At 38.6% G+C, this 26,397-nt stretch overlaps 1 protein-coding gene across 1 annotated transcript in view; it reads left to right on the plus strand.

Annotated features, from left to right (window-relative positions):
- The first annotated feature begins 1,033 nt into the window (after positions 1–1,033).
- The window catches only part of LOC140243003 (adhesion G-protein coupled receptor G6-like), a 34,106-nt gene continuing 8,742 nt past the window's right edge, over positions 1,034–26,397 (plus strand). Inside the window, exons 1-16 of the mRNA XM_072322743.1 lie at positions 1,034–1,260; positions 3,880–3,951; positions 4,538–4,615; positions 6,448–6,525; positions 8,324–8,395; positions 9,732–9,895; positions 11,354–11,436; positions 12,937–13,126; positions 14,243–14,323; positions 19,158–19,389; positions 20,010–20,113; positions 20,247–20,484; positions 22,211–22,370; positions 22,923–23,069; positions 24,856–25,047; positions 26,113–26,159. Of these exons, the coding sequence (XP_072178844.1) occupies positions 1,034–1,260; positions 3,880–3,951; positions 4,538–4,615; positions 6,448–6,525; positions 8,324–8,395; positions 9,732–9,895; positions 11,354–11,436; positions 12,937–13,126; positions 14,243–14,323; positions 19,158–19,389; positions 20,010–20,113; positions 20,247–20,484; positions 22,211–22,370; positions 22,923–23,069; positions 24,856–25,047; positions 26,113–26,159 (2,165 nt within the window). The remainder of the gene's footprint in view (positions 1,261–3,879; positions 3,952–4,537; positions 4,616–6,447; positions 6,526–8,323; positions 8,396–9,731; positions 9,896–11,353; positions 11,437–12,936; positions 13,127–14,242; positions 14,324–19,157; positions 19,390–20,009; positions 20,114–20,246; positions 20,485–22,210; positions 22,371–22,922; positions 23,070–24,855; positions 25,048–26,112; positions 26,160–26,397) is intronic.

The raw sequence follows: 26,397 nt of genomic DNA on the forward strand, positions 1-26,397 counted from the left end.
TTACAGATCATAGAAAAGACATGCGAAGATGCTTATAAAAGGCACCGAAGGTCCAGATGGAAAAAAACCCCACTAACTACACTTTTTTTCTGCAACCTGCGACGATTTCATGCTTGCCTGTGAGCAAACAATATCATTCCTCCCAGTGAAAATACAGAAGATGAATCCGCGCGACGTATTGGTCGGCTGAAGATGACGTCACAATTGCTTTGGTTTCTCTCTCCCTCTGTACGTCTTGAATCTCAAAAATCGAGCGGGCCGGGTTGGGAAGTCGAGAGCAGCTCTCCGGTGACAGTTCACGGCTCATCAGTAACGGGAGCATTTCTAGCGGAACCACTAGCAAAAAGGATGTACACAGGCCCCGGATGTATAGCATGAGCATGACTTGTTGGCTACTTGAAGTTTTGGACGTTGCATCAAGTATACCCCCACCAGTATGTGGAGTCAGTATTTTCTCCGACCTGCGACTGCGACAATATAACCAAAGAATTTGACACTTTGCTCTCACTGGACGCCATAAAGGGAGGGTGTCCTTTCGGGGAAACTCACTGGTTGGACCAGGAGAAATGCATATTTGCGTAGCCTTTCATTTTCAGTGGACGCTGGTGCAGCTGCATTTTCTTACGTAAATGGATAATGGATCCTTGATGTCTTTTTGGAGCGAATTGGGGAAAGAGGATTGTGTCCGCACTGATGTATTAGTGTGCAGATTGCTCAACACCGAAACATTTTCTTGGTACTTCCAACGATTGCAATGAGCCACTGGTAGGCCTATCGGCTTATCGGAAGGGAAAGCTATAGTGTAGGAACAGACATTGGAAGTGTGAGGAAGCCCGGACATCTGTAACTACATTGAGCAAAGAGATGCTATAGTCTACAAATGTTCATTGATTGAGACTTCACGAGTATGCATTCATGGAATACACATGGAATAATTTTTAGCTGAAAATCTGAATCGGAAGAGATAAGTTTCCGTACAATAGTATAATTAGAGTACCGAGTATACATCTGCCCCACCATTCCACTACCCAAGATGTCAGTCTTAGCATCAATTATCTGTCTCTTCACCTTGTGGATGAGCGGGACCTTTCCGGGAATCTTGGCCCAGCTGCCGGCCTGCACCGTCTCGCCGGATGGGGAGGTCACACCAGGGATATGCTCCTGCTTCGCGTCCCAGAACCCTCCCGCTTCGGTTGTGGACTGCAGTAACCGACAGTTGACTGAAGTTCCACCCGGCTTCCCGGCCAATACAGCTTACCTGTGAGTGCATGATAGGGTCAATTTATAAGCTACTTCAAACGAACTCTTGAAATACGCGGTGTATCGATAAAAATATTGTAATTACATATTGTAGTTAACTTTTTGGGCTATTCACGCTAAGAAAAAGCATTAAAGAAAACCCAAATGCATCTTCAAGTTGATTGTTAATGAATAAATGAAATCAGGCAAACCTGATAGCAGATGTTTCATAAAAATCGGACAAGGAATATGACAGTTCTGGGATTTGACGGTTTCACTATTTTCAATAAAGTTATAATAATGTTATTGGTATTGCGTCACAACTCTTAATTCCCTCGGTTTACATCCAATATATTATATCATGTTCTGTTTAAGATTTTTCTTTCGTTCTTTTTCTGTTACACAATTTCATCTTCGCTCGATTTTCACTACTAAATTGTTATTCATTTCTGATCAGTTTCCCTTTGTTTGCATATATTACAATTTCATTTTCATAAATTCAAGTCAGAAGGGAAATTGATGCAGATTTATACATTTTATTTTGTTTGGCAGGTCGAGAGAGATATTTGAGAGGATGACATCTTCATCTCAGCTGATATATGCAAAATGCTTCTTAGAAACATTCTAAACTTGAGAATAATCTAACTTTCTTATTCTATGTCTGATTTTGATGACATTATACCAAAATGTTGTTTCTTTGATTTGACTCATTTGTTCAAAATAAACTGGAAACAAAGAGTGGAGCATCATTAATTTTGATAGGCATTTCGCTAGATTTGTGATTGATGAGTTACTATATTCAACAGCCTTTGTGATGTATGAGGATTTTTTTTTTCAACTGTGTTGCTGCAGATGGACATCGATTTTTTAAAATCTAGTTTGCTTTTCCGAAGATTTGTTGTTTCAAATGTTCGTTGATCAAAAAAAAAAAATGAAACAAGGTTCGTTATTCAGGAGATTCGTTTATTAAAATTAATATTCCGAAAGAGAAATGATGTTTCTTGATTCCGAAGTTTCGTTTATCCGAAAACGAAATAAGGTTCGCGATTCTAAAGGTTCATTAGAGCCCTCCTTTTCACTGTTTTTATATATTTTCGGATTAATGAATCTCCGGAATAGCGAACATTATTTCACTTTTCGGATTAATTAACACTGGGAATAAGCAACATCACCTATCTTATGGAATAACCAACATTATTTCATTTTCGGATTAACGAACCCTGGGAATAAGTAACATCACCTATCTTATGTTGGAACAAATTAATCATTCATTCATTCATAGTGTTGTTTTTGTTTTGACGTGTTGTTGTTGTTTTTAACTAAGCAAATCTATTTAAAAACGACATGATAGTGATCGAGTTATAGGTCTATCAATCGATGTCATTCACCCTGCAATTTGTAATTGCACTGGAACTTGACTCCATGCATGTCGCGATGCGTGGAGATGGAATATGATATTATAGCAATGACTTGGCTATTCATAGTTATTTAACCAGAACCTCGACAAACGTGCACCTAGAAAATCCAAAAACAGCCCTTGCCCATCACCGATCCATACGACATGCTTGTCCTGACATCTGGAATTCTCCATCTCGTGAAATACGAATGTGCCAAACAAAACGTACTGTTAGGAGTCTAGTAAAGAATGCCCTTCTTTGTAAATATGTTTAAGCAATACCAGTTGCATGGTTCTTGCCTGCATGTTCACATGCTTATTTAATTTTGTCATACGTACTTGACGTATAGACAACGAGTCTTTTCATGTTATCAGAACTATCGATTTTGTATACCATGATGTAAGAGTACCCCTCTTCTTATTTACCTCTCTGTCTGTCTGTCTGTCTGTCTTTCTTTCTTTCTTTCTCTCCCCTTCTCTCATATCCTTATCTATACAAATTCATTGAATGTGAATAATACATTTTTAGAATAATGTTTCTGTACTCTCTAAAAAAAATCGAGTGAAAATATTCACTCTTAAAAGAGTGAATACAAAAAAGAGTGAATTTCGAGTGAAATTGGAGTGAATTTTGAGTGAAAATGTTCATTTTCACTCATTTTGGAGTGACGTCAGGGATCACTCCAAAATCTTCGAGTGATCCCTGACGTCACTCCAAAATGAGTGAAAATGAGCATTTTCACTCAAAATGCACTCCAATTTCACTCGAAATTCACTCTTTTTTGTATTCACTCTTTTTAGAGTGAAAATTTTCACTCGATTTTTTTTAGAGAGTATATACATCATTATGTGTAAGTTATCCCTACTGGACGTCCCAGTCGAGCTTTTCATAACTTATGACGATCCACACAAAATGTATAATAACATATTCCATGTACTAACAATGTGCATATTTGTGTATAATATATATTATACATTTTGTGAATAAATCAAATCAAATCAAATCAAATCAAATCAAATGACCAATTCGGCAATTTCTTTGTGCAAAAGCAGAATAATCTGTTCTACGTATGTGTAAACGCAAGAAACGCTGTGAAATCAGTTTGTAAAGTAACTATTTGATATGCCTCTTAGGTACTTTCATATTTCATGATTTCATTCTAAATTTCTGTGCTAAATATTTGCTTCGTTCTTCTTCGTTCTTTATTTTGTACCCCACTGCTTGTGTTATTACTTGGCGACAGTTCCCTACAAGGAAATTTGATCACGTCCTTATCGTCATCTTCTCTTCGGGGTCTACACCATCTTAAAACACTGTGAGTATTCTCAAGTCAGTGGCATACTGACACAGGTATAAATGCATACCTTGAATGATTATAACAGTGATGCATAAAGACTCCTTCTTCTGTCGCACGATGCAATACAACGGGGTGGGTGAGGGTTTACAGACACAGGTTGATATCTAAGCTGCGGATCCAGTTAAGGGCAGCATCACTTGCTTGAGCAAGTTCTTCCAGCCCGCCTGGGAACTTCCACAGGTGGCAGTCTTCCACAATGTGACACAGGGTTTGGTCAGTCACACGCCGGGCTGGCCGAGATCCCCCATTTGTGCATAAAGACGATAATAAATCATGAAGACGGTATATACATTTATACAATCTATTTATCTATCTATCAATGTATAGTTTAATGTCAAGAAGGCAACTTCTTTTCTTATCTTGCATACAAAGAGAATATATTGAGGTAATACTTAATTGTTCAATTAGCATCGTTTAACCCACAGTACCATGACGATCGAAAAAGTATATGTCCAGAGATTTCGCGCCAAAATGCATCAGTGGTTGTGATTTGATTTGTCAAGACAATGTTAATCGTTCTCGTCTGGTGATGTTTTCATTGCAGTCAGCTACAGGACAACAGCTTGCGGACAGACCAGATAGCCGATGGGGCTTTCAGCGGGCTGGGGAACCTGACGTCCCTGTAAGTAAATGTAGCATACACAGTGATCTCAAGAATTAAAAAAAAAAAACAACTAAATGTGGAGTTGATTAAACGAAAGTAACCGTATTTTATATCCTTTCAAAATGTGAAAAATCTGTTGAGAATATGGACATTAACTTCCTCCATCCGTAAAGATTTGACGACCAGTTTGTCTCTCCTGTTCTCTTTAATCCTCCTTCTGTCTTTCTCAATTTCAAGTACCATACAACTGCAAACTAAAGTGATGGTAAAGGGAAGCAAGAGTAGTTTAGACATTTCAGTATTTACACCCCTGATTATCAATCACGGAATTTTTTCTTTTCAAAACATTTTCAAAGTAATAATCGACATTTTTCCCCTTTCCGATGTCATCGTCTGACAAGGTCCAGTTGGAATCAAAATATTAACCCGCCGCCCCCTTTCCAGAACAAATTCTTCAAAAATCATAATGTAACTGATAAGCCCTTTCTGCTCTAATTCGCGTTCCCATCTACCAGCTCACCAACTGCGTGGTGTGAATATCGATTGACAACGGCACGAGGTACATTACAGACCTTTTCACCCTAGTTAGTGTCACAGGAGTATAGAGTTCCCATCAAGTTTGCGACGTTATCCACGGGAAACTGTGGCATCTCTGTGACGTCAGGACAACGTCTGTCTGTCATCATCACTGTAATCTAATAAATATTACGCATGACGATCATAAGCAGACGAATAAATTGTAAACCATGAAGAAGTTCTTTCACGTTTTGAGGAGTCTTTGAATAATCATACTAATAATGATTATGTGTCAAAGCATTTTGACGTATATTATACGTCACGTTTACCGACATGATCATAACATGGTTTGCAGTGACCTATATCGAATGCTCAAACCATATAATGTTACCCCCCCCCCCCCTCCCCCAGCCGAGGTCTCCAGACATGGTGTATAATGCACTTATTGATATGTGTCCGTAAATCATAAATAAAGATTAATAACAGAGAAAAACTTGACTTGTAAAAGGACGCATATGCCCTAGACGAAAATTTGGGTATAATATCGAGAGTTGCACCAGTGTGGCGGCCGTGGATTCATACACGAAATATTATCACGGATATCAATTTCCCAGTGGAACGTATAGCCCTGTCCTACTTTCGTTTTTCAGATAATAACTGGTACAAAAGAAAGTAATAGAAAGTCGGATGGGGGGGGGGGGGGAGGGCGAAGAGCTCGTATTGGAGAGAAATATTCAGCCATGGAAGTGAAAAGAATTCCGGTATCTGTCATCGGAGAAATCCGCATCAAGATTTCTGTGATCGAGGTCGCGAACCTAACACGTAATGATCCGTTAAAAGCGAAACGCTCTTGAACTCAACTCGGTTGTACTGCTCGTGAGCCTGGTTCAAGACTTTTGGTATATATTTGGGAGAAATGGTGCAACAAGCCTTACCCGCGGTGATTTAATATATTTCCAATGCACTTGTTGCTTTCTGGTACCATTTCTACTCCATTCATACTGCTGATATACTGTACTACGGTATGCCATTATTTCTACTACAATGGCAGTCATAATGCTAGTGTTACGTTGTGGATTAGCGTATATAATTTATATATATATATATATATTATGTGATATATATTTTAATATAGATATAACACACACACACACACACACACACACACACATATATATATATATATATATATATATATATATATATATATTTGAACAAAGGAAGAGCGAAGGGGAGAGAAGGAAGATGTAAATGTAAATGTGGAAGTCATATTTTCTTTGTCCCGACTTTGACTTGATAATACATTTTCTCTAATCTCTTCACCCCAACATCAGGGACTTGTCGGGAAACCGCATCCTACTTTCTGATGTGATGGTCAGAAGTCTTCGGCCTCTGACGGGCCTCAAAACACTGTAAGTTACCTCGAAATTGAGAAGAAGGTTTTTGGCTCATCTTTAGTTGATTGCTCACCGTTGTCAGCCAATCGAATTTGCGCGTCGTGCGTAAACCTTTAACATTTTGATCTTATTCTCGAAAATCGATAATTGCTTATATCGACAACGGTCTCCTTCACCTGTATACTTTAAAGATATGCCATGAAATATGATTCACATGATTATATATTTGTAATGATAGGTCTTGTCTATATTTTCATGACTTGTGAATATTTTTTATTTTGTCGTACTATTTTTCCATAGAAGTGGAAAAATGAAACGAAACTTATACTGAAATTGAAACTGAAAACCTCATGAATGCAATAAGTACAGAAACTGCTGCTACAACGACAACTATTACTACGTATTATGTCTGACAGGCAGATGGTATAAACGTTTTTACCAAACCTCCGGGTCATCATATAACCTATGGAATATCAAATTTAAAAAAAAAGAAAGAAAAAGAGACAGAATCACTAGATAAAAGATACCCTAGACAGTTATAATGATATACACAGTGTAACATACACCTGCATGCGAATGAGGAATCAAAGCGAATTAAAATTCCGCTGAAATCCAAACCCAAATGTCATTTCCATCAATTCACTCGTTTTTGGACAGGGCAAACGCCTCGTATACCTCGTTACCCTCCAAGCCTCTAGTCTAGATGGTTCGGGTAGCGATGAACGTGCTACTTAAATTGGAATGTTGCTCTTGCGAGCACACCTTTATAATTTATCTGCGGATTTTTACGAGGGGAAGGGAGACTTTTGAATAGATCCAAGTTTTATGGGGAGAAAGTCAGATGTGGAGCGGTTCAAGTTTATTTCTTCTTTCCGGGTCGTAGCTCGGCTTGTCAAAACATACATTCATCAAGGCTTGTCTGCTGCGTTAATTGAAATAAATCTAGCTTAGATAGAAAACGATGGAAAATGGTACCATGTTGTGGTACACATTAGATAAAGGAAGGGGGAAAAGAGCTCGATGAGCAAATATTCTTTCAATCATTTATGCACGAAATTTGTAGACTTTACACGAATTCGATATATTGCTTTGTAATTCTATTAGAAATGGCAATAGAAATGACAGGAATGTAAGAATACATGAATGGATACATTTCTTGTTATGAGTGAACCAGTATTATGGACAAACATCGTAAGCAATGCAACAAGTACATGTACAAAAGAAAAGCTTTGTTCCCTCAATTAGTGCTGATTGATTACCCACATGCTATCATGTCATGTAATATGGGGATGACATTTATGATGACAATTATGAAGAATATTAAGAATAATTGTGTCATAATTTTGTTATCACTCACTGTTACTATGATGATCAGAACTATCAGTAGAGTTAAAACCAGAAAATAAGTGTATGTTTATAAATGTCGTGTTTGTATTAATATTCCTTATACCATGGTAATAAGAATGACAATATTGACATTGATGAGTATCATCTTCATAATCATCATTGCACTAGAGGAATCTCTTATCAACATGGTATCGTGATAATGGCATCCTACTGAAAGCGAATGTATCTAAATTATGGCATTCCTTTTATAATAAATAAATCTCAACCAAAATTATACAACCCTTTTAACATAATCATTTGTCGAAGTCTGAGCAGTTAGACGCGCTCTCTCCCTCTCTCTTCTTTCTCTTAATCAATCATTCTATCTATCTATCTATCTACCTGTATGTCTATCTATAATCTATTTATCCATCTACTTATCTTCTCTTTTCCCTTTCTCGCTCGTTTGCTTTCTCGCTCTCTGCAGGACACTGACCAATAACAACATCCATACAATCCACCCTTCAGCGGTGCGGATACTGGATCGTCTTGAGAAACTGTAAGTCACACACTACTCTTAGTGTTTTTTTTTTTTTTTTTTTGTGACGGCGTATGTTTGTGAGTGTGTGTGTGTGTGTGTGTGTGTGTGTGCGTATGTGTGTGTGTGTGTTTATTTGTCTATGTGTGTATGTGTGTGTGATGAGAGTGTTTCTCAAACTCAGCACCTCTAGAGAGTGATAAGAGTCGGAAAATCAGCATTGTGTGGGAGTAAAAATGATTGGTTTTAACCTCTATTCAGGATCCACAGGAAGAGGCAATTAGCTCCTGTCCCGCCGTGTCATATTCGCAGAAGATAATAACAGAGATAATAAATGTCCCATTGTTGTCTAATATCAGATGATACCTTACCAGACTTTATCGTTTATAGAGAGGCAAACCCACATACCGAAACTGAGGAGAAGTCTCCGTGAATTCCTTCGACTATAAAAGACGTTTTCACTGCGTGAATGTGTAAGGAAATATTTCTAAGCCGAAACCCAAACAACTCATTCGTTTGTGACAGGGAGAGGCACTCATTTGTATAAGAAGTAATTATATATGCATATATAAAATAAATTTATATTGCGCAGCTATCGTAATTATAACATTCTGCTGCGCATTTTACAGTATGACATACATCATTTAAACTTAAAAAGCATTGTTACGAAGATGAGTTTATATATAGTACATACATTGTATATATATATATATATATATAGATATATATATATATGTACATAATATGTACATGTATATATATATATATATATATATATATATATATATATATACCCACACACACACACACACACATATTATGAGAGAGACACTCTAAGCGACAGAAAGACAGCGTGAAAGAAAGGGGAAAGGGAGAGGGATCAGGAGATAAATTGTTATTTTGGAATGAAAAAGCATATTTTACCATGGTAACTCACTAGACTGGGCTCTCCGACAGCTCTGAACTTTCAAGCAACCCACCAAGTATACACACGATGTGTTTCGCGCTGTTCAAGGCGACACAATCGAGAGTGGGATTTTTCAAAGGAATTGACTGGAAATGTGCAGTCATCGCACGGTTTTCAGCTCTATGCAGAGATTCCCACAATTGTACATGGCAAAATGTTTAAAGGGCGTTTTCACACAAGACCCAAGCAAACAAACACGTTAAGAATATGTCATGAAACAGGAAAGCACTCATAAATATCACACACGCACATACAAAAACACACACGCGCACAAGAAAAATTTGCATCTTTCATTTGAACCTTATAATTACAGGAAATGTGTATTATGTCAGTCTTCTTCTTCTTCTTTTTCTTTTTTTTTTTTCTTTTTTTTTTCGTCTTCTGGATCAGCGACCTCACCGGCAATCAATTGGTGTGCAACTGCGACCTTGCTTGGTTCAGGAACTGGCTCTACAACACGGACCACCTCGATCATCGTATCATGGGCGCCACCTGCTCGGCGCCGCAGCAGTTCTTGAGGAGCTCTGTTACGGATGCCGGTTTCTGCTCATCCGGTGAGTTGTTGCTCTGTTGATAGCTCTTGTTCTTATTCTTGCTCTTGCGTTTGCACTATAGCTCTTTATTGCTCTTGTGCTTGCTTTTGCTTTTGAACTTGCTCTTGATTTTGTTTTTGTATACCCTTTCTTTATTGCACTTGTTTCTAGCTTTTCCTCTTGCTCTAGTCCTTGATCTTGCTTCTGCTTTTGCAATAAATTGTTCTCGCTATTGATCTTGTTTTTGCGCGTGTTCTTTATTGCTCTTGTTCTACCTTTTCCTTTTGCACTTGCTCTTTTTTTGCACTCGCTTTTCCACTTGCTTCGCTTTTGTTCTTGTAGTGTTTTTATACTTGTTCTGGTTTTTCCTCTTGCTTTTGTTGTTGCTATAAAATTGCTCTTCTTGCTTGATGTTATTTCAATTTACAATTCTGCTTTTTTTTTTCAAAAAAAAAATGGAAACATACATGCTTTCGGTATAATAGAAAGAATACTTCTAATTGTGATAGCATAAGTCAATACAAATGTAAAACACACATTATTCCCTTGCTGGAAAAAAGTGTGACGCTTACTGAAGAAATACAGAATGCAGGAATACATCTTAAGACATTTCTTTGTCCTTGCTCCTACTCTTTGCATTCTTTTATTTGTGCTTGATTTCATTCTCGTTCTCGTTCTTGTTTTTCTGCATATTCTTGGACTAGTTCCTGTTTCGTTCCTGCACTCAGCTGGTAGATGAGTCACATGGGCATAAGTCCCAAAGATAAACCTGGGCCTTGTTTCATAAAGATATTCGTAAAGTTACGCATGACTTTACGAATGACTGGAATATGAAGTGCCAATGAGTGTGCCCATTATTTTTCCCCTTACATTTATCAAAGTACAGCTGCATGCCAATATTTTCATCTACGTTGGGGCAAAAATATACTTTCAACTAAAAACGTGTGTTAAAACGTAAGAATAATCATCATCTGCAAAGTTCAATTGTAGCTATTGAAATTAACAGTGATTAAGAAACCACTTAAATAGCTTGCAATATCTAAGTCGTTCGTAAAGTCGTGCTTAACTTTACGAACAGCTGTGTGAAACAAGTCCCAGCTTGTTTTGTAGAGAAGTAACAATGTATTTTGCCTATTTTCCCTTTTCCAGGCATGTAAGCATGGTAAAATTTGTAACAAATGAGATGGAAAATGTAAAGGTCGTCGAGTTGACACTCATGTATTTGTTGTCAAACTTTGGCTGCTGTGAGTATTGGTAATCGAGTGGAGTTTTATATATATATATATATATATATATATATATATATATATATATACAATTTCGTATTTCGAGAGCTCTGTACAGATGCCCGATCCGAAAAGAGGAGGAAATTTCTTAGGTTATAGCTTTTGATGAACTGATGAAGAATGAGTGTACTAGCAAACAACATCTCTGCATCATCTAACACCTCAAGATGATTCTAACGTGATATCCCTCCAGGTCGGTGCTACTCCTGTGTAGGGGATAGCGATGAGGATTGTAACAGTAAGCCGGCATCAGAGCAAGAATGTAGCACGAGTGAGGTAAGTCTTTAGCTCCGCTGGCATTCATCCGAACCATTTAGAGTCTTTACCACCGTCGTTTGGCCTGTCCTTGAAAGATCACACTATCTATAGTCATGAGATCTCAACTTGTTCGAGTTGGATCCCATATGCAGAGCCCACGAGGACCCAAGGTGACAGTTACAAATGTTAAAATGTAAAAACAGACTCTTGAGGTAATTGTCAATTTTCTCCTACCACTATGATATCAAGTCAGGTTTGTTTGTAAATATATAGTCTCCAAGTAGGTGAGATGGATGAAAAATAATAGTGACACACTGCTTTGCTTTGTCGGTTGGTTGCTTTTGCTAAACGAGGACGGGAGGTCTGGGGTGGGGATTCGAGTAAGGGCCAAAGGCTTGTGTTGTGGGCAACGATGAGAAAAAGTTAATAGTGATAAAGGATGCCCTCCTCCCTTCCTCCTTCCTGTTGAGATGAGCGTGTTGAAAATTCACTATTAATGACGCAGATTGCGGCCAATCCTATTAGGATGATAGCATGCATCGCCATTCCTGTTGCAAGTATACAGTTCCGAGCCGATACCACGTAACTATAATCACATATTATCATTGTTAAAACGCTATGTTATATGCCGAAGATATGAACACTCGATAGAAGCTTACAAAAGTAAACGAACATGCTGTCAACAGGCAATCACTGACATGACCTGCGCAGTTTGAACTGTAGTCATACTGAATTGACAAGCAGAACATTTAAAAGATGTAAAAGAGTTTGTGAGAGTGCCCGATTAAAGTCAATCTTGATCAAGTTTGCGTTTAAAGTCAGATGTTAAACAAGCCAACAAAACTGAATATAAAATGCCAAAATATGAAATATAAAGTATATAAACACTACTGGCATCTTTCAGTTCTGATCGTGCTTCTGCAAGTGATGTATGACTAATTACTCGAGGTTTTGATAATATCTCCTTGTTGGAACAGTACTCTGCTCTGAACAAAGTCATTCTATTGGATTTCCACTACATTTTGACGTCATTTCCTCCTGATATGCACCAAGATTATTTCGGAGTAATGATTTGAGCGTAACGTCAAAAGAAAAAAATGCATCTTTGGAGAAAATGCATTATTAGAGATATTTCATGAAGGCAACAAAAAACAATACTTTAATTACGTAATCATGACGTACGTGTGGTAGTTGTTTTCGGGATGTCCGAATATGCCGTGTTTATCCACCTGTCCGAATATAACACCATGTTTATCCTCCTGTTTGCACTCAACTGGTCATAACTTTTCTGACGCAAACCTTCCAACGCTCAAAATGTCACAGAATTCTACATTTTAGTTAACCTCTTTCTTCCAATATAGCTTTATAGTAGGGAATAAGTTCTCCTAAGTAAGTTCTCCTTCTTTTAGATCAAAGAAGATAAACACCCTAAAGTCTAGAACTCTTGACAGGTTGTATTGATGCCTTGATATAAATCTGCGTTGTTCTGTTTTTATTGTATTATCTATCTCAATTCAGGATGCGTGCCAGAACGAAATAAGAGTGTCCAACGGCGTTTATAGGATAGAGAAGACTTGCAAGCAACTCCAGGCCTGTCGCAACAATGTTGCCAACAATGTCAACGACTGCAACACTGGAAGCGTCAACTCTGTGTGTCGCACATGTTGCCAAGGTAACATGTGCAACGGGCCCGCTTCAGGGGTTGTTGGTAAGTTCTGGCGGGAAAGTGTACCCACACTTTCGCATATCACATTCATACATAGTAAAACGCTTTTGTGGCCCGAATTCACAAAGGTGGTACAATTGACACCATGGTTTAAACCATGGACAATTTGTATGGAGCGCTAAGTGTCGCATGGCCTATTTCGTTACGAAATCAGTCATTTCGTCGACGAAATGTCATTTCGTCAGCGAAATGATCATTTCGTCGACGAAGTGTTCATTTCGTTAACGAAATGACCATTACGACTCGTTGACGAAATGTTCATTTCGTCGACGAAATGACTGATTTCGTAACGAAATAGGCCATGCGACACTTCGCGCTCCATAAATTGTCCATGGTTTAACCATGGTTTCAATTGTATCACCTTCGTGAATTCGGTCCTTTGAGTCGGGGGATTAGACCAGACTCTTAATCTTGATAAGTATCTGGTTCGAATGCTTAAGCAGCAGAGGTAGTACCCTTAGTCTTGGAAGTGGGTAGGGCCTATTCACTCATTGAATAGTCCACCGGAATATAGTTTCAGCCGTGTGCTCCGCACGTTGTTTTTTGTTGACATCCTCACTGTTACTTCTAATGAACTCAAGCTCGTTTGTGCGTGCGGGCATGTATTATGATTGGGTGGAATATTACAGAAAGTACGTGCTTCTGATATAATTCTATCATTCATAGTCTGAATGTGATGATTCTACTTTACAATCATGTAGTACTCTGTGGTTTCATTTCTTTTATGATAAACGAGCTAATCAATCTATACAAAGAACTTTATGGTTAGTCTACCCCATGACTGCACATTCAGTAAATTAGATCAACACCAACAAGGAAGTGGGAGCACTCAAATCAGTTAGGCCCCTATATATTTGGAGTGTTATCTTTAAGAAATCCTGGTATTCGCTGGCTCAAACAACTCGTATCTGTTGAAAAATCACGCACTTGTAAGGTCGATCCTATTGAATTTGTTATCATTATATGTGTAAAAGCAGTATGACACTAAAGCAACCAAGTAGTATATGTTTATCAAAATTGTGTGTGTGTGTGTGTGTGTGTGTGATTTTTATTTCTTCCTCTCCGTCCTATTTCTCTCCATCTTATTTAATTCTACAGACAACTACGTGCTGCCTGGGTTTCCCGCCGACCCCAATTTCTCAGAGCAGACAACAGCCGCTCCAACAATGCAACCATCACGTACGTGTTTCCTTATTACAGTACTCTTGTTTCCGTCTCAAATCGGTTACTCAATCCCTTCTTTTCAACGGGTTCCTCCCTCATCCAAGTTTTGTAGTAGTTGTGTTTTTTTCTCCAAAGCATCATGATTTTTTTTTTATTGAGTTTAATCATAGCCAATCGATAGATATTAGAATAATGATACTAATGATTGAGAATGATAGTGCTAGTCAATGATGATAATGATGATGATAATCATACTTTTCTCTAAATGCTAAATGCATCAAGAAACAGGAAAATGGAAGAGTAATATTATCCTATCTCCGAATTGATAAAATTGTGAAATGCTCCTCCCCCCCCCCCGCTTCCCTCCCCCGATTGTCATTAAAATATTTCAGCTCAAACATTGTTTCATACTTTCATAATCTCCCCGAACCCTTCACTCTCTCCATCCCCTCCGCCTCCCCCCCCCCCCACCACCACTTCCACCTTAAATAGTCCACCCCGATCGATTCCCCGTGGAAAAAAAAAACAAACACACATTAATTTCTTAATTCTGAGTACCAGTCTCATGAAGACGAAATCTTCTATCCTTTCCGTATAATGATTCAGTGTGTTCCCGGTCACATTCGCATTAGATTTCATACGACGACGCCAGGCTAAAAATGACGACCGAGCAGTCAACGATTTGGAAAGACCAGCAGCGAGTATTTATACCACGTCCTTGAAAACCTTTGCGTTGAACAGCCTCAGAAGCTTTCACAAATTTCTGGATAATTTGCAGCATGAATTATCGTTTTTACTCTGTTGAACACAGCGAAAGAAGAAAAAAAAAACAGCACAATCATAAAATAAGTTTATTATGCTGCACCTTGTTCGCCTGATATTGAGGGTTCAAAGTAAACTTTTGAAAAACTGAAATCTTTTGCGTAAACATTAAAAACTTCGGCACTGCTGAAAAGTAGAAAAGTCGCTGCAGGCTGAACTATTATGTTGTCATTTTTTTTTTGAATGATTAATAATACACGTGACTCTTCACAAAAATAACTGGCAATAACGACAATGGTCTCAACTATTATTAGATACTACTAATACGATAGGTGTAACTTCACGCTCTATAGTTCCAGTTTCAGGTTGGTTTATTTCTCCACTTGTACAAATGAAATCATCATGACAAAATGATAAACGCTCACATGAAAATATGGATAAGAGGACTTAAGAGTGAGTACTTAAAAAATATATATAATTGCCTGTGTGCACGAACATGCATGTTATTGAATCGTGAGGTACATTTAGAGGACACTGTTATTAATAAGGATTTTGTTTGACTGGGATAACAGCCCGTGGGCGATAATTAATCATACAGTCACATATCATAAAATGGGCTTTAGAATCTCTGCAATCTGACTGGTCAATTGTCATGCATTGATTTTTACTGATCCACAATGAGCAAAAAATCCGAACGCATGGCTTAAGTCTTGTAATAATAGTGTAGTAGGTGTACCGGACGCATGATGGGGAAAATGGTTGTATTTCATGAATTTACGGGCCCATTCTATAACACAAATGACTCACAGGCCTATTTCGTGGATCATATCAATGAGAATCGGATGCTCTCGTTTAACTTTGGAACAGTCTAAAACCCACTCTACCCCCGCCTCCCTACCACCACTTGTGTGTGTGTGTGTGTGTCTGTCTGTCTGTCTGTGTGTGTTTGCATTTGTTTGTATTTGTGTCAGCGAAACCTGCTTATTGGAAAGACCAGAAAAGACAGTAAAGGCGGTCCTTGAAAACAGGTTCATCAGCGTGTAAAATCGTTTAAAGAGAAACAAAATGTATGGAAATATTAGTTTTAATCTCAACTTTAGCAATGGACAGCTCTAGATAAGCTAGACGGTGAAATATCACACCATTATTAGGGGTAAAACCAATTTTCTTCCAACGTATTCATTTTCTAGGTACGCACTATATGAATTGGCTGTGGCCCAGAGAAGCACTCCTGACACATCAGAACATAACAAAACGCACCAGCGAATACACTAATTTATTTTGACTAGTTGTAAATCGAGTGAATCAATTCCTGTACATGGGCATCACCCATTACCCCCTTTTTCTTTTCTTTTCTTTTCTTTTTTTTTTTCATGTAGACATATAGTACATTGTTCTCAACAGCACCTTCTACACATAACACTTCGCACAAGAGTTTACTACTGCCGCAAACGTTACTTATTCCATACTTCAGGCGTGCACGTTCAATTCTCCTCACATGTCAAATCCAAGCACTATCATCCACGCGCCTAGAACGAATACAAGGTGGACTGCGTCACGTGTGTTGTGCGCCGACATAGATAGGCTTCATCCGCCAGTTTGGAAAGGGACATCGTTATTTCCTTGTGCCTTTCAGACATATAACATGGACTTTACCTGGATTAGAGGGGAAAATGCTAAAAATGCCTAATAAGACGTGTCTGATTTGATTATTTTAGAAGTATATGCAAAAAGTAAATTCATGGAAATTATTGGAATCTAATTTTAAATGCACCGTGTTCAAGAATTTGGCATTTCATTGTGATTATGAGTTTCCTCCGAGATCATTTTCCCCTTACAAAGTTTTATAGCTGATTTACCCCCAGAGTGCCAGATTAATTTCTCGTCCATATGAAGAGTTTGTTCGCAAAAACCGATAAGTCCATTTTTGAAGATTTTAAAGTGCGGTCTCCGTCATAAAGTACAAAATAACACCTTTTAAATGATATATTGGTCACTACATATAAAGGTACATTTTTGAAGTCATGGTCAAAAGAAGCAACAATTTTCTTATTATTCTCTTTATTTTTCTTGACCTTTAATCGCAAATATCTCCCTTTGGCAAATATGGACTTATCGGTTTTTGCAAACAAACTTCATATATAGGCTATATATATGTGTAAAATTCTTGACATTTGACTCACTGGCTCAGAAAGGATAAAAAACAATTATAGTAATGCACTGCACATAATGTGCAGAAAAAGTAAAACAAGGCTTGTATTGAAATATCAGTGTATGTAAATGATTGATAACTACACTCCCTTCACATTCACATATCATTAACTACTTCAGGTAAGCAGCATGGATTTTATTCTCAGTTCTTCAGTAAGTCTATGTACTTATATAGGAACCAGGAGGCAAAATGGCGTAGTATATGTTCTCTATCAGCAGTGAAACACATCTTTTAGGAATGCATCGTGCAACAAAGTGACCTCTAGAAATGCAAGACTTTCTTTGATAATTCAATGTATCACACTTCAGTCTATAATCGTTGATTTATTTTTGCTTTTGTAATTTGTTAGGTTCTTTGTACGTAAATTAATGTTGATATTGTATTTTGATTTCTATAACCCAAAGTTGGTATATTTAAAATGAAAAAAGTCAATATGAATTGTCGTTTGGTTTATTTCTGTCCGTTCGATGCGTCCTTTTCTTCCTATTATGACCAAAAAGAAAAGAAAAAAAAATCAGCAACGCACACTTTCCGCAATGATATTTCAATAATATAGTCTTGGTTTTCTTACTATGCAAATATTTAATTCACGTATTCATATTCAAACTTTATCCGTCCTTCTATTCATCTTTTGATTTACCAGTTTATCTATCTTCCGTCCCTACATAGCACGTGCTTAGATAGCTGGCGCTCTGTCATCTTTGGTCCTTACCATTTGAAAAGTACACACAGAAGAAGCACAGTACAGAAGCAGAAGTGCACCTCTTTTTGACTGCGTTACTCTTTGTGTACATCATTAAACTCTGTGGCCCGAATTCACGAAGGTGGTACAAATGAAACCATGGTTTAAACCATGGACAAAAACCATGGAGCGCCAAGTGTCGCATGGAATATTTCGTTACGAAATTGGTCATTTTGTCGACAAAATGACCGTTTCGTTAACGAAATTATCATTTCGTGGACGAAATGTTCATTTAGTTTTAAGATGTCATTTCGTTACAAAATAATCATTTCATCGATGAAATGACTAATTTCGTAACGAAATATTCCATGCGACACTTGGCGCTCCATGGTTTTTGTCCATGGTTTAAACCATGGTTTCATTTGTACCACCTTCGTGAATTCGGGCCTAAGAGTTGCTAAATGCTAATGCATCATGGAAAAACACATTGAAAACGTCTTTTGTTACTCGATATTGTCTAGAAAATCTTGCACACTGATACGATTATTATGTCTGCATAAGATAACGCACACTCGAAAAGGGCATCCAAGCTCTTTTTGCAGCTCATCCCATTTTAATTATGGTAATTACATAATTATATGCGCAAGCTTGTTTGTTTGTTCCATATTCCACATTCAACAAAATAAATCATAAGCACAACAAGAAATTGAACTAGTTAATTGTCGAATACAGCAAATAAGACAATTAGACATGTGAAATACGAGGAATGTACATACAAGTTCTGTTTGTAACTAAGGCGTAGATTCCCAGATGCTGATTTGAGATGAATTCTTACGTGAAATTTACAATTTAAAGGAATGACAAATTATGAAGTAGGGAAATATAGACCTCGGAGAATACCAAAAAAAAAAAAAAAAAAAAAAAAACAGAAAAAAAAGTTGATGTCCGCTACACAAGACTACTAGAGAGTGGCGTGGTCAAGCATGGTGAGTTGAACACTCTGAAAAGAAAATAAAATGGTAAATCAATACTTTAAATATTGTCACTCCTCCAACTTTTCTGTAAATGTTAGATTTACCACTGATGGCTTTATAACAATGTACACAGTATATACGTACATGAATTGTCTGCTGTATAGGCCCTATATGCTCAGGCAAATTAATACAGATACGTCCATATTGTTTTCCCAGTAGCCAGCACTGTGCCAGTCTTTACGCCGTGGCAGTCTGCAGCCGCCACGTCCCGGCCAACCACGAGCTCGATGACGACGAACCAGTCCGTGTATTCCACCACCTGTCCCAAAGAGACCCTATCGGACGAGCACGGTCAAATCACATGGGCAGAGACAGCTCCGCGCGAGATGGCCGATGCAGCCTGTCCTTACGGCTATGTCAGTTCACCGTCAACGCTAGCCTATAGGCAGTGGTGAGCAGTATAAAACAAAATACGCGTCGAGATAACGCTGATCTCAGCCAATCGTCAGTCACCCATTCTGCTGTATCTGCGGGAGGGGGGGGGGGTAGAATTTATCCTCAAAATATGTGTTGGCGAGACAATCTAATTACCCATCCCCTCTTCATTTTTTTTTTTAAATGACATTATTTATTTCACGTTTTCATTATTGTGTTGCTGAGATGTATTTTCTGAAGAGATAGGTCAAGTGCTGCTCATATGTCCTAGAAAAAATTCTTTATAGATTCCATAAACACATTGACACCACAAACAGTATAGTGGCAAAGGTCCCGTCTAGAGAGGACGTCTAGTGACTCTTGATCTTATCGTCCGATTTGCCTCACATTAATGCGACCTATGATACCATTTTGTGACCTAGTACTGCACCCTAACCGACGTTGGGTAGTGTTCTATTTGTCTTTTAATTTTTTCTTTTGTTGTTAGGCCTATGTCAAACTCAGCTGCATATTTTCCAGAATCATCCGTTACACATGGTGACTTAAAGTGAGTCTAGACACGCCCAGAACCCTTCTAACAATCTGATTAGCTTTCATATAACATGTATAACGACTTCGGATATATTCATTTCTCAGCACCCTAGTCTCTGGCAAAGCCGTTTGGAACGATCCCGATTTAGACGGCTGTCTCAATGCAACTACTGCACTGCTGATGCTAGCCAACACTACTGTAACACCTGGTAAGAAGACGAAACACCAGACCTTTATTTACCTATTTTATTTACTTAGAATCGCCATTAGAGTATGTATGCGGCGCCAGTAGTGCTACACTTAACGATGTCTCTGACGTCATTTTTTTTTCCGAAAATGCAGAAAATGCAGGGAATATCTCTTTCGAACTGCTGGCCTTGACGCGATTGCCGGGAACTTTGACAGAAGACGACGTCAATCTCGCCGTCGACACGATGGAAAATATCGTCGAGGTCGCCGGCGACTTCGGGAACAACAGTAAAACCCTGGTGGAAAACGTGATCGAGACGGTGGCCAACCTCACCGGTGCCGGGATGGAGATCCTGCTCGCCAGTCAACAGAGAGATGAGAGTGCAGCTAGGTGAGTGGTGATGGTACAAGAAGGAGAGTAGAGAAAAGTCATTTAAAATCGAACACAAAGTAAGAAAGTTTTGAATTATTTCATTAACAAAAAACAACAACAAACAAACAAACAAACAAACAAACAAACAAACAAACAAACCAGTGATATCAGGCGCAATCATGACAGACAAGTTAGATGAGTGGTGATTATCATCACCTTAAAACGGGTCTACCCCCTGGGCAATTACCCCGGACCCTTCCCCTGACCGTAATCCTAATCCTAATCATGAATTTAATCCTAACCCTAACCCGAACTCCTAACCCTAAACCTAACCCTAACCCTAATTTTACCTCAAACCTTACCACTAACCAGTATTTAGCCGGGGGGGGGGGGGGGTAATTGCCCTCTGGGGGTAATTGCCCGAATACGCCTTAAAACCTGCTGTTTTTATGTATAAATATACATTTAATTGTCTTCCAAAAATTTTTGATGGCTTCTTCACTCCAAATTTCACCGTTCATTCATATCCAACACGTCAGTCGTCCGATTACCATCTCGAAAACCCCAGAATCATTTTAGCTCAAAAATCTTTAAAGCACAATGGACCAGATATTTGGAATTCTTTACCCCCTAATTTAAAACAACGTACGTCGTTGAACATTTTCAAACGAGAACTAAAAAAACACCCTCATAATCCAGTATACTTCTGACACATAAATATTCATACCACCTGGTCAACAAACACCCTAAACAATGAGTTCACGGCCATAACTGAAGTAATATTCACCTCATCACACTGATACACAAAATAACACTCAACGTACAAACCAAGATTCATCCCAACACAATGCACACCGCACTGCACCGCACGCCCTTCGCACAATTACTTCCCACTCAGTGAGTGGCAAGATTTTCTTTATGTATCTCTTCGTTGTGCCCTTTGCACAATTACCCCCCACTCAGTGAGTGGCAAGATTTTCTTTATGTATCTCTTTACCTGGGGCCATCTTCCTCGTCAAGCTTAGCTTATGATGATGGTCCCCTGCATTTCATTTTTATCATCTCTTATTGCTTCCTTTCATATATGATATTCGTTCTTGAAAAAAAAATGTATGTAAGATCCAAACGTTACGAATATTAGCTGTGTAAATGACTATGTAAGTATGTTGTTGATTTGTGGATTTGTATTGATTTTGAAATGCAGAAATAAAAACTGAACTGAACTGAACTGAACATCAAACATAATATCTATTTTTTAATCTATGCAATATACTACATACATTTTGTGCAATGCGCTGAGAGTCGTGAAGCGAGTCATGTAATGTTTTGGTCGACAATTTAGGAATTGCAAACCCTTGTATCTAAAAATGATTACCGGTACTCAATTAGTCTTCCACGTCTAATGTCATATTCTGATGTGAAGGAAGCACTGATTCTTAAAAAGAATAAGATAACTTAAGTTAGTGAAGACTTGTAATATAAGAAGGTGCAAAGCGAAACGAGGGGATAAGACCACTCCATATTCTTGGTATAACACGATGGTGCACAATACTACACGTGAATCATAAGTTACCTTCCTTCATTTCATATCCCGTATTAATGAAATTTAGCTACCGTTTCGTTTTGCCGATTTTACACCTGTTGATGAACTCCATCTAAGACAAAACATGTGAAATGTATCCCATAACCATGGCGGATTCATGGAAGAATGATATCTAGCCGCTTCTCTCGTATCATGCGACAGAATTCTCCACCTGGTCGATGATTTAGCCCTCAACGTTCATTTCGAGGACGCCGTCTTAGAAGCTAACACCGACCGCGTCGACCTCGTCGTTGTCCGTATCGAGGGAGACGTTGAGGGCGTGACGCTGAGGAGCGTTCTCGACGACGACGGCCATGCTGTGGTTAGTTACTCCCCCTCCGCTATCTCTGTCTCTATGAGTTTGCGTGTGTGTGTGTGTGTGTGTGTGTGTGTGTGTGGGTGTGTGTGTGTGTGTGTCTTAGCCATTTAAGCTGGTAACAATCGGGAGATATATTATAAAATTTTTATAGTGTGTTTTTTAGCAGATTTCTTTACAAGTTGCCGAGACATTTTATGGATCCTCTGTCTCCTCTGTTGATTGTTATCTCGACTCATGATTCTATATCGTATTTACGTACGTTTTCTCCCCTGTGTAAAGGCCAGTATCCAAGTAAATGACCTGAACTTTTTCGGTACTTGTCCATGCACTATTTGCATGGACAAAAAAAAAAAAAAAAAAAAAAATAGGTAAACGAAGAAGCAAAATGCACCTGACGTAGCCTGATATAACCCCTCATTCCCTTTTCAATCTGAAACACAAAGTTTTTAGCGACATCCCTTCGTGTGCTCTTGGTGTGCTATACATTGAAACTTTATTTTCTCTTTCCTCACGCGATCTCATGTTGTTTTAACGTAATCGTGTTTACCCGTAAAGCCCGTGCTCACTCTGAACGGAACGGACCCAGAGCCCAACCCCGCGGCTCAGGCGTCGGTTGAGCTCCCAGCCACTCTGTTCGCAGCTTACAAGGATATGTTTAACAGGCTTCAGTTCGTGATCTATAAGGACGTCACCTATTTTGAGGTAAACGCTTTGCTCTCCAATATCACAAGTGTGCTCTCAAATTTATGCAAGTTCGATAAGCGATAAGATAGAGAGGGGGGGGGGGGGATTGCCTTCATGCCAGACGGACGGGGAATAACCAGCAAGTTGTCGAAACTCACAGACAAACGCCCACAAATCAAGTGTTGTGGTTTAGCGGATGTTTCTGAGGGCAAACGTGATCATAAAATTTCTTTTTTTTTCTTTCAACTATTCCTCCTCTTTGGCTCTGCCAATTTGTCCTGTCTTTTTCAGTTGTTGGGCCTATTTTTAATATTTAGCTATAAATGATAAACTGAATAAATGAATAAGTTGATATTACTGGAAGAATAAATGAACGTGTGAATGAATAGAAGAAAAATACATTGATTTTTTGATACATGAATGCATAGGTAAGAACATTAATTGATACATAGATGAATGAGCATCATTTCAGGTAGCCTACTAGTACTACAATGCAAATGGATGAATATGTAGGTAAATTATAGTACAATGGTCTGGAAAAGGTCACAGCGGTGGAATGGTGAAGAAAAACTCATGAATGGCATCGATGCTGACCGATTCAAACTGCAGAGTATGCTTTGTTTCATGAGAGACTCTTTCATTTTTAATGATTTTATTTTTAACGTAGTGCATACATGCTCTACAAATCGCCGCCTTACGTCCTGTCGAATGCCATCCCTTGCATCCACCTACGCGTACCTCTAGAAGACACAGTAACAGTCGGTCGCCAAACGTCCTCTGAGGAAAGTGCATGCGCGCACAACGAACGTGATGTAAAGGCCCGGTCCCACTGGCCGACGGACACAAAGCGTATGCAGAAAGGACACAGCGGACGAGCAAAATTTCGGGGATGGCTTCATCCGCTTTCATCCGCTCCAGAAATTGACAAAATTGGCGAAAATTGGCGGTAACAGAACGGAAATAGAACGGACGTGGGTAGTATGTAGCGGGGATGTTAAACGGATGTTCATCGGAAGCCTAGCGGATGAAAGCGGATGGAAGGGGATGACAGCTCCGAAGGGGTTACCGGAGATAATTGCGAAACGGACGCATAGTGGAAAAAGCGGATGCAGAGTGGATGCAGAGCGAATGCAGAGCGGATGCAGAGCGGATGCTTTCGAAATGCTTTATATACGAGATGCATACGCTTACATCCTTTCTATTTCCGTGCTATTAACGATGTAAAGACGTTCCACGTACCATATCTTTCCTCCCTCTTTCCGTTTTTAGCTGCAGCGGATGTGAGTTGCGAGGATGCCCAGAGGATGCAGAGAGGATGCAGCGGATGTTTAAGGGATGCCGCACGGACATACAACGTTTGTTGCTCGTATGTCGCGGATCTACATCGTACACAGCGGAAAGTTCATCCGTTCTAAAAGTTTTAAGCAGCTTAAAACTTTTTGCGCGGATGAATTCACAGTGGACGGATGCTCGATGGATAGAGCGGACGAAACACGTATGCGATGGGTACACAGCGGATTCGTAGCGTTTTCCAACGGATGACAAGATTTTTTGTACGCTTAACATCCTCTTTGCATCCGTAAGTGCAGTGGGACCGGGCCTTTACCGAGAACCATTTCGATGGAGTCTCGAAAGGAAATGTCAACACAAAGCTCTTATTGCTGAATATCAGTCTCTATTTCGCTAAAAGTTGTCTCGATTTGTTTTATTTTGGAACAATTTCATAACCTCCATATATCTGAGCCCGATTTTAATGAAACTTTTCATGGCATATAAGTATTCTGTTCTGTTGTGTGCATTGAAGGTTATCCGCAAAGCCGGTGAGACACACTACAGTGATGAAAGGACGAGCATGCCTGCCGTGGTTAACACGTCCGTCGGTGACGTGGAAAGGGATGCCCTCAACAGTGTCGTCATCTCGGCCACTGTAGGGGATCTAGATATAACGGGGCTGAATGATGGTGTAAAAACGTCATTCGTCCACCAGAGCCCAAAGGTGAGATCAGAATAAGGGGTGATGTTCGTTATTCCGATGGTTGTTAATCCGAAAATGAATTAGGGTTCGTTAAGGGTTTGTGAGGCTATTCCAGATGTTCGTTATTCCGAAGGTTAGTCCGAATATGGTATTTGTGATGTTCGTCATTGCGACGATTCATTATTTCGAAAATGAAATAAAGGTCATTATTCCGAAGGTTCGTTAATCCGAAAACAAAACAAGGTTTATCATTCTGAAGGATCATTATTATGAAACACACAAATTCTGTATACCTAGATGCTCGTAAATCCAAATTGGAATAGGATTCATTTATTTAAACTTTTATGGCGTTATTTCAAAAGGCTCTTTAGTCCGAAAATTACTTTGTAAGGTTCGATATAGCGAAATTTGGTTAATCCGAAAATGAAATAAGTTCGTTAATCCGAAATGACAAAAAAAAAAAAGCGCGTACAAACGAACCTTCGGAATTACGAACCTTATTTTGTTTACGGATTAACGAATCTTCGGAATAACGAAACTTTTTTTTCCTCATTTTCTGATTGATATTAAAAAAAAAATCGGAATAACGATCTTTGGAATATCGATTTTTTTTCGGATCATCAAACTTTCGGAAAAACGAAGCTTCAAAATAACGAATTGTAGCCAGAGTTAGTTCATTATGGTACATTTTACGCTACCGTCTTTTCCTCGGTAGTCACAGCAAAGTGGCTGGCAATTGTGACGTTACATTTTGTTTTCACAAATTTTATCGATATAAAGCTTTGTTTAGTTTGTTAATTAGGATCGCGCAAGCAATGTGGAACGAAGTGACATTTCTTTTGTCTCATTCTGTATGCCATTAATGTATCTAATCTTTGAATTGAATTGGATTTTTACAACCATATACTTTATGAAAAGCATAACCTTCTGTGTGTTTGTTTGTTTGTTTGTTTGAACTCAAAACGGCTGACATTTTGTGTAACGGCAGTAATGTATGTCATAGATGTTTACAGATAGCACGCTGCTTATCTAGTCTAAACTAGTTTTGCTTTGATACATGAAATTTCTGACTTGTTCATCTTTCAGAGAGCGGAAAATCCCACGTGTGTATTCTGGAACTCCAGTGGATCTGGTTAGTATACACAGTACAATAGCTTTATTATATGACCTATATTGTTTACTTACTTCTAATCACTTGAGTTTTATGATAATGTATAATTGTCGTAAGGTGCTACAATCATTGTACATTCTTTTCATCTTACATAGTTTTACGCACCTTATTTTCTGTTACAAAAAAGTGATGTTTATATGTTCTTGTCGAAAAAATGAAATAAAACATTGAATTGAATATGGGAAGCAGATTTATGTACA

This window comes from Diadema setosum, chromosome 19, assembly GCF_964275005.1.
Source record: "Diadema setosum chromosome 19, eeDiaSeto1, whole genome shotgun sequence".
NCBI lineage: Eukaryota > Metazoa > Echinodermata > Echinoidea > Diadematoida > Diadematidae > Diadema > Diadema setosum.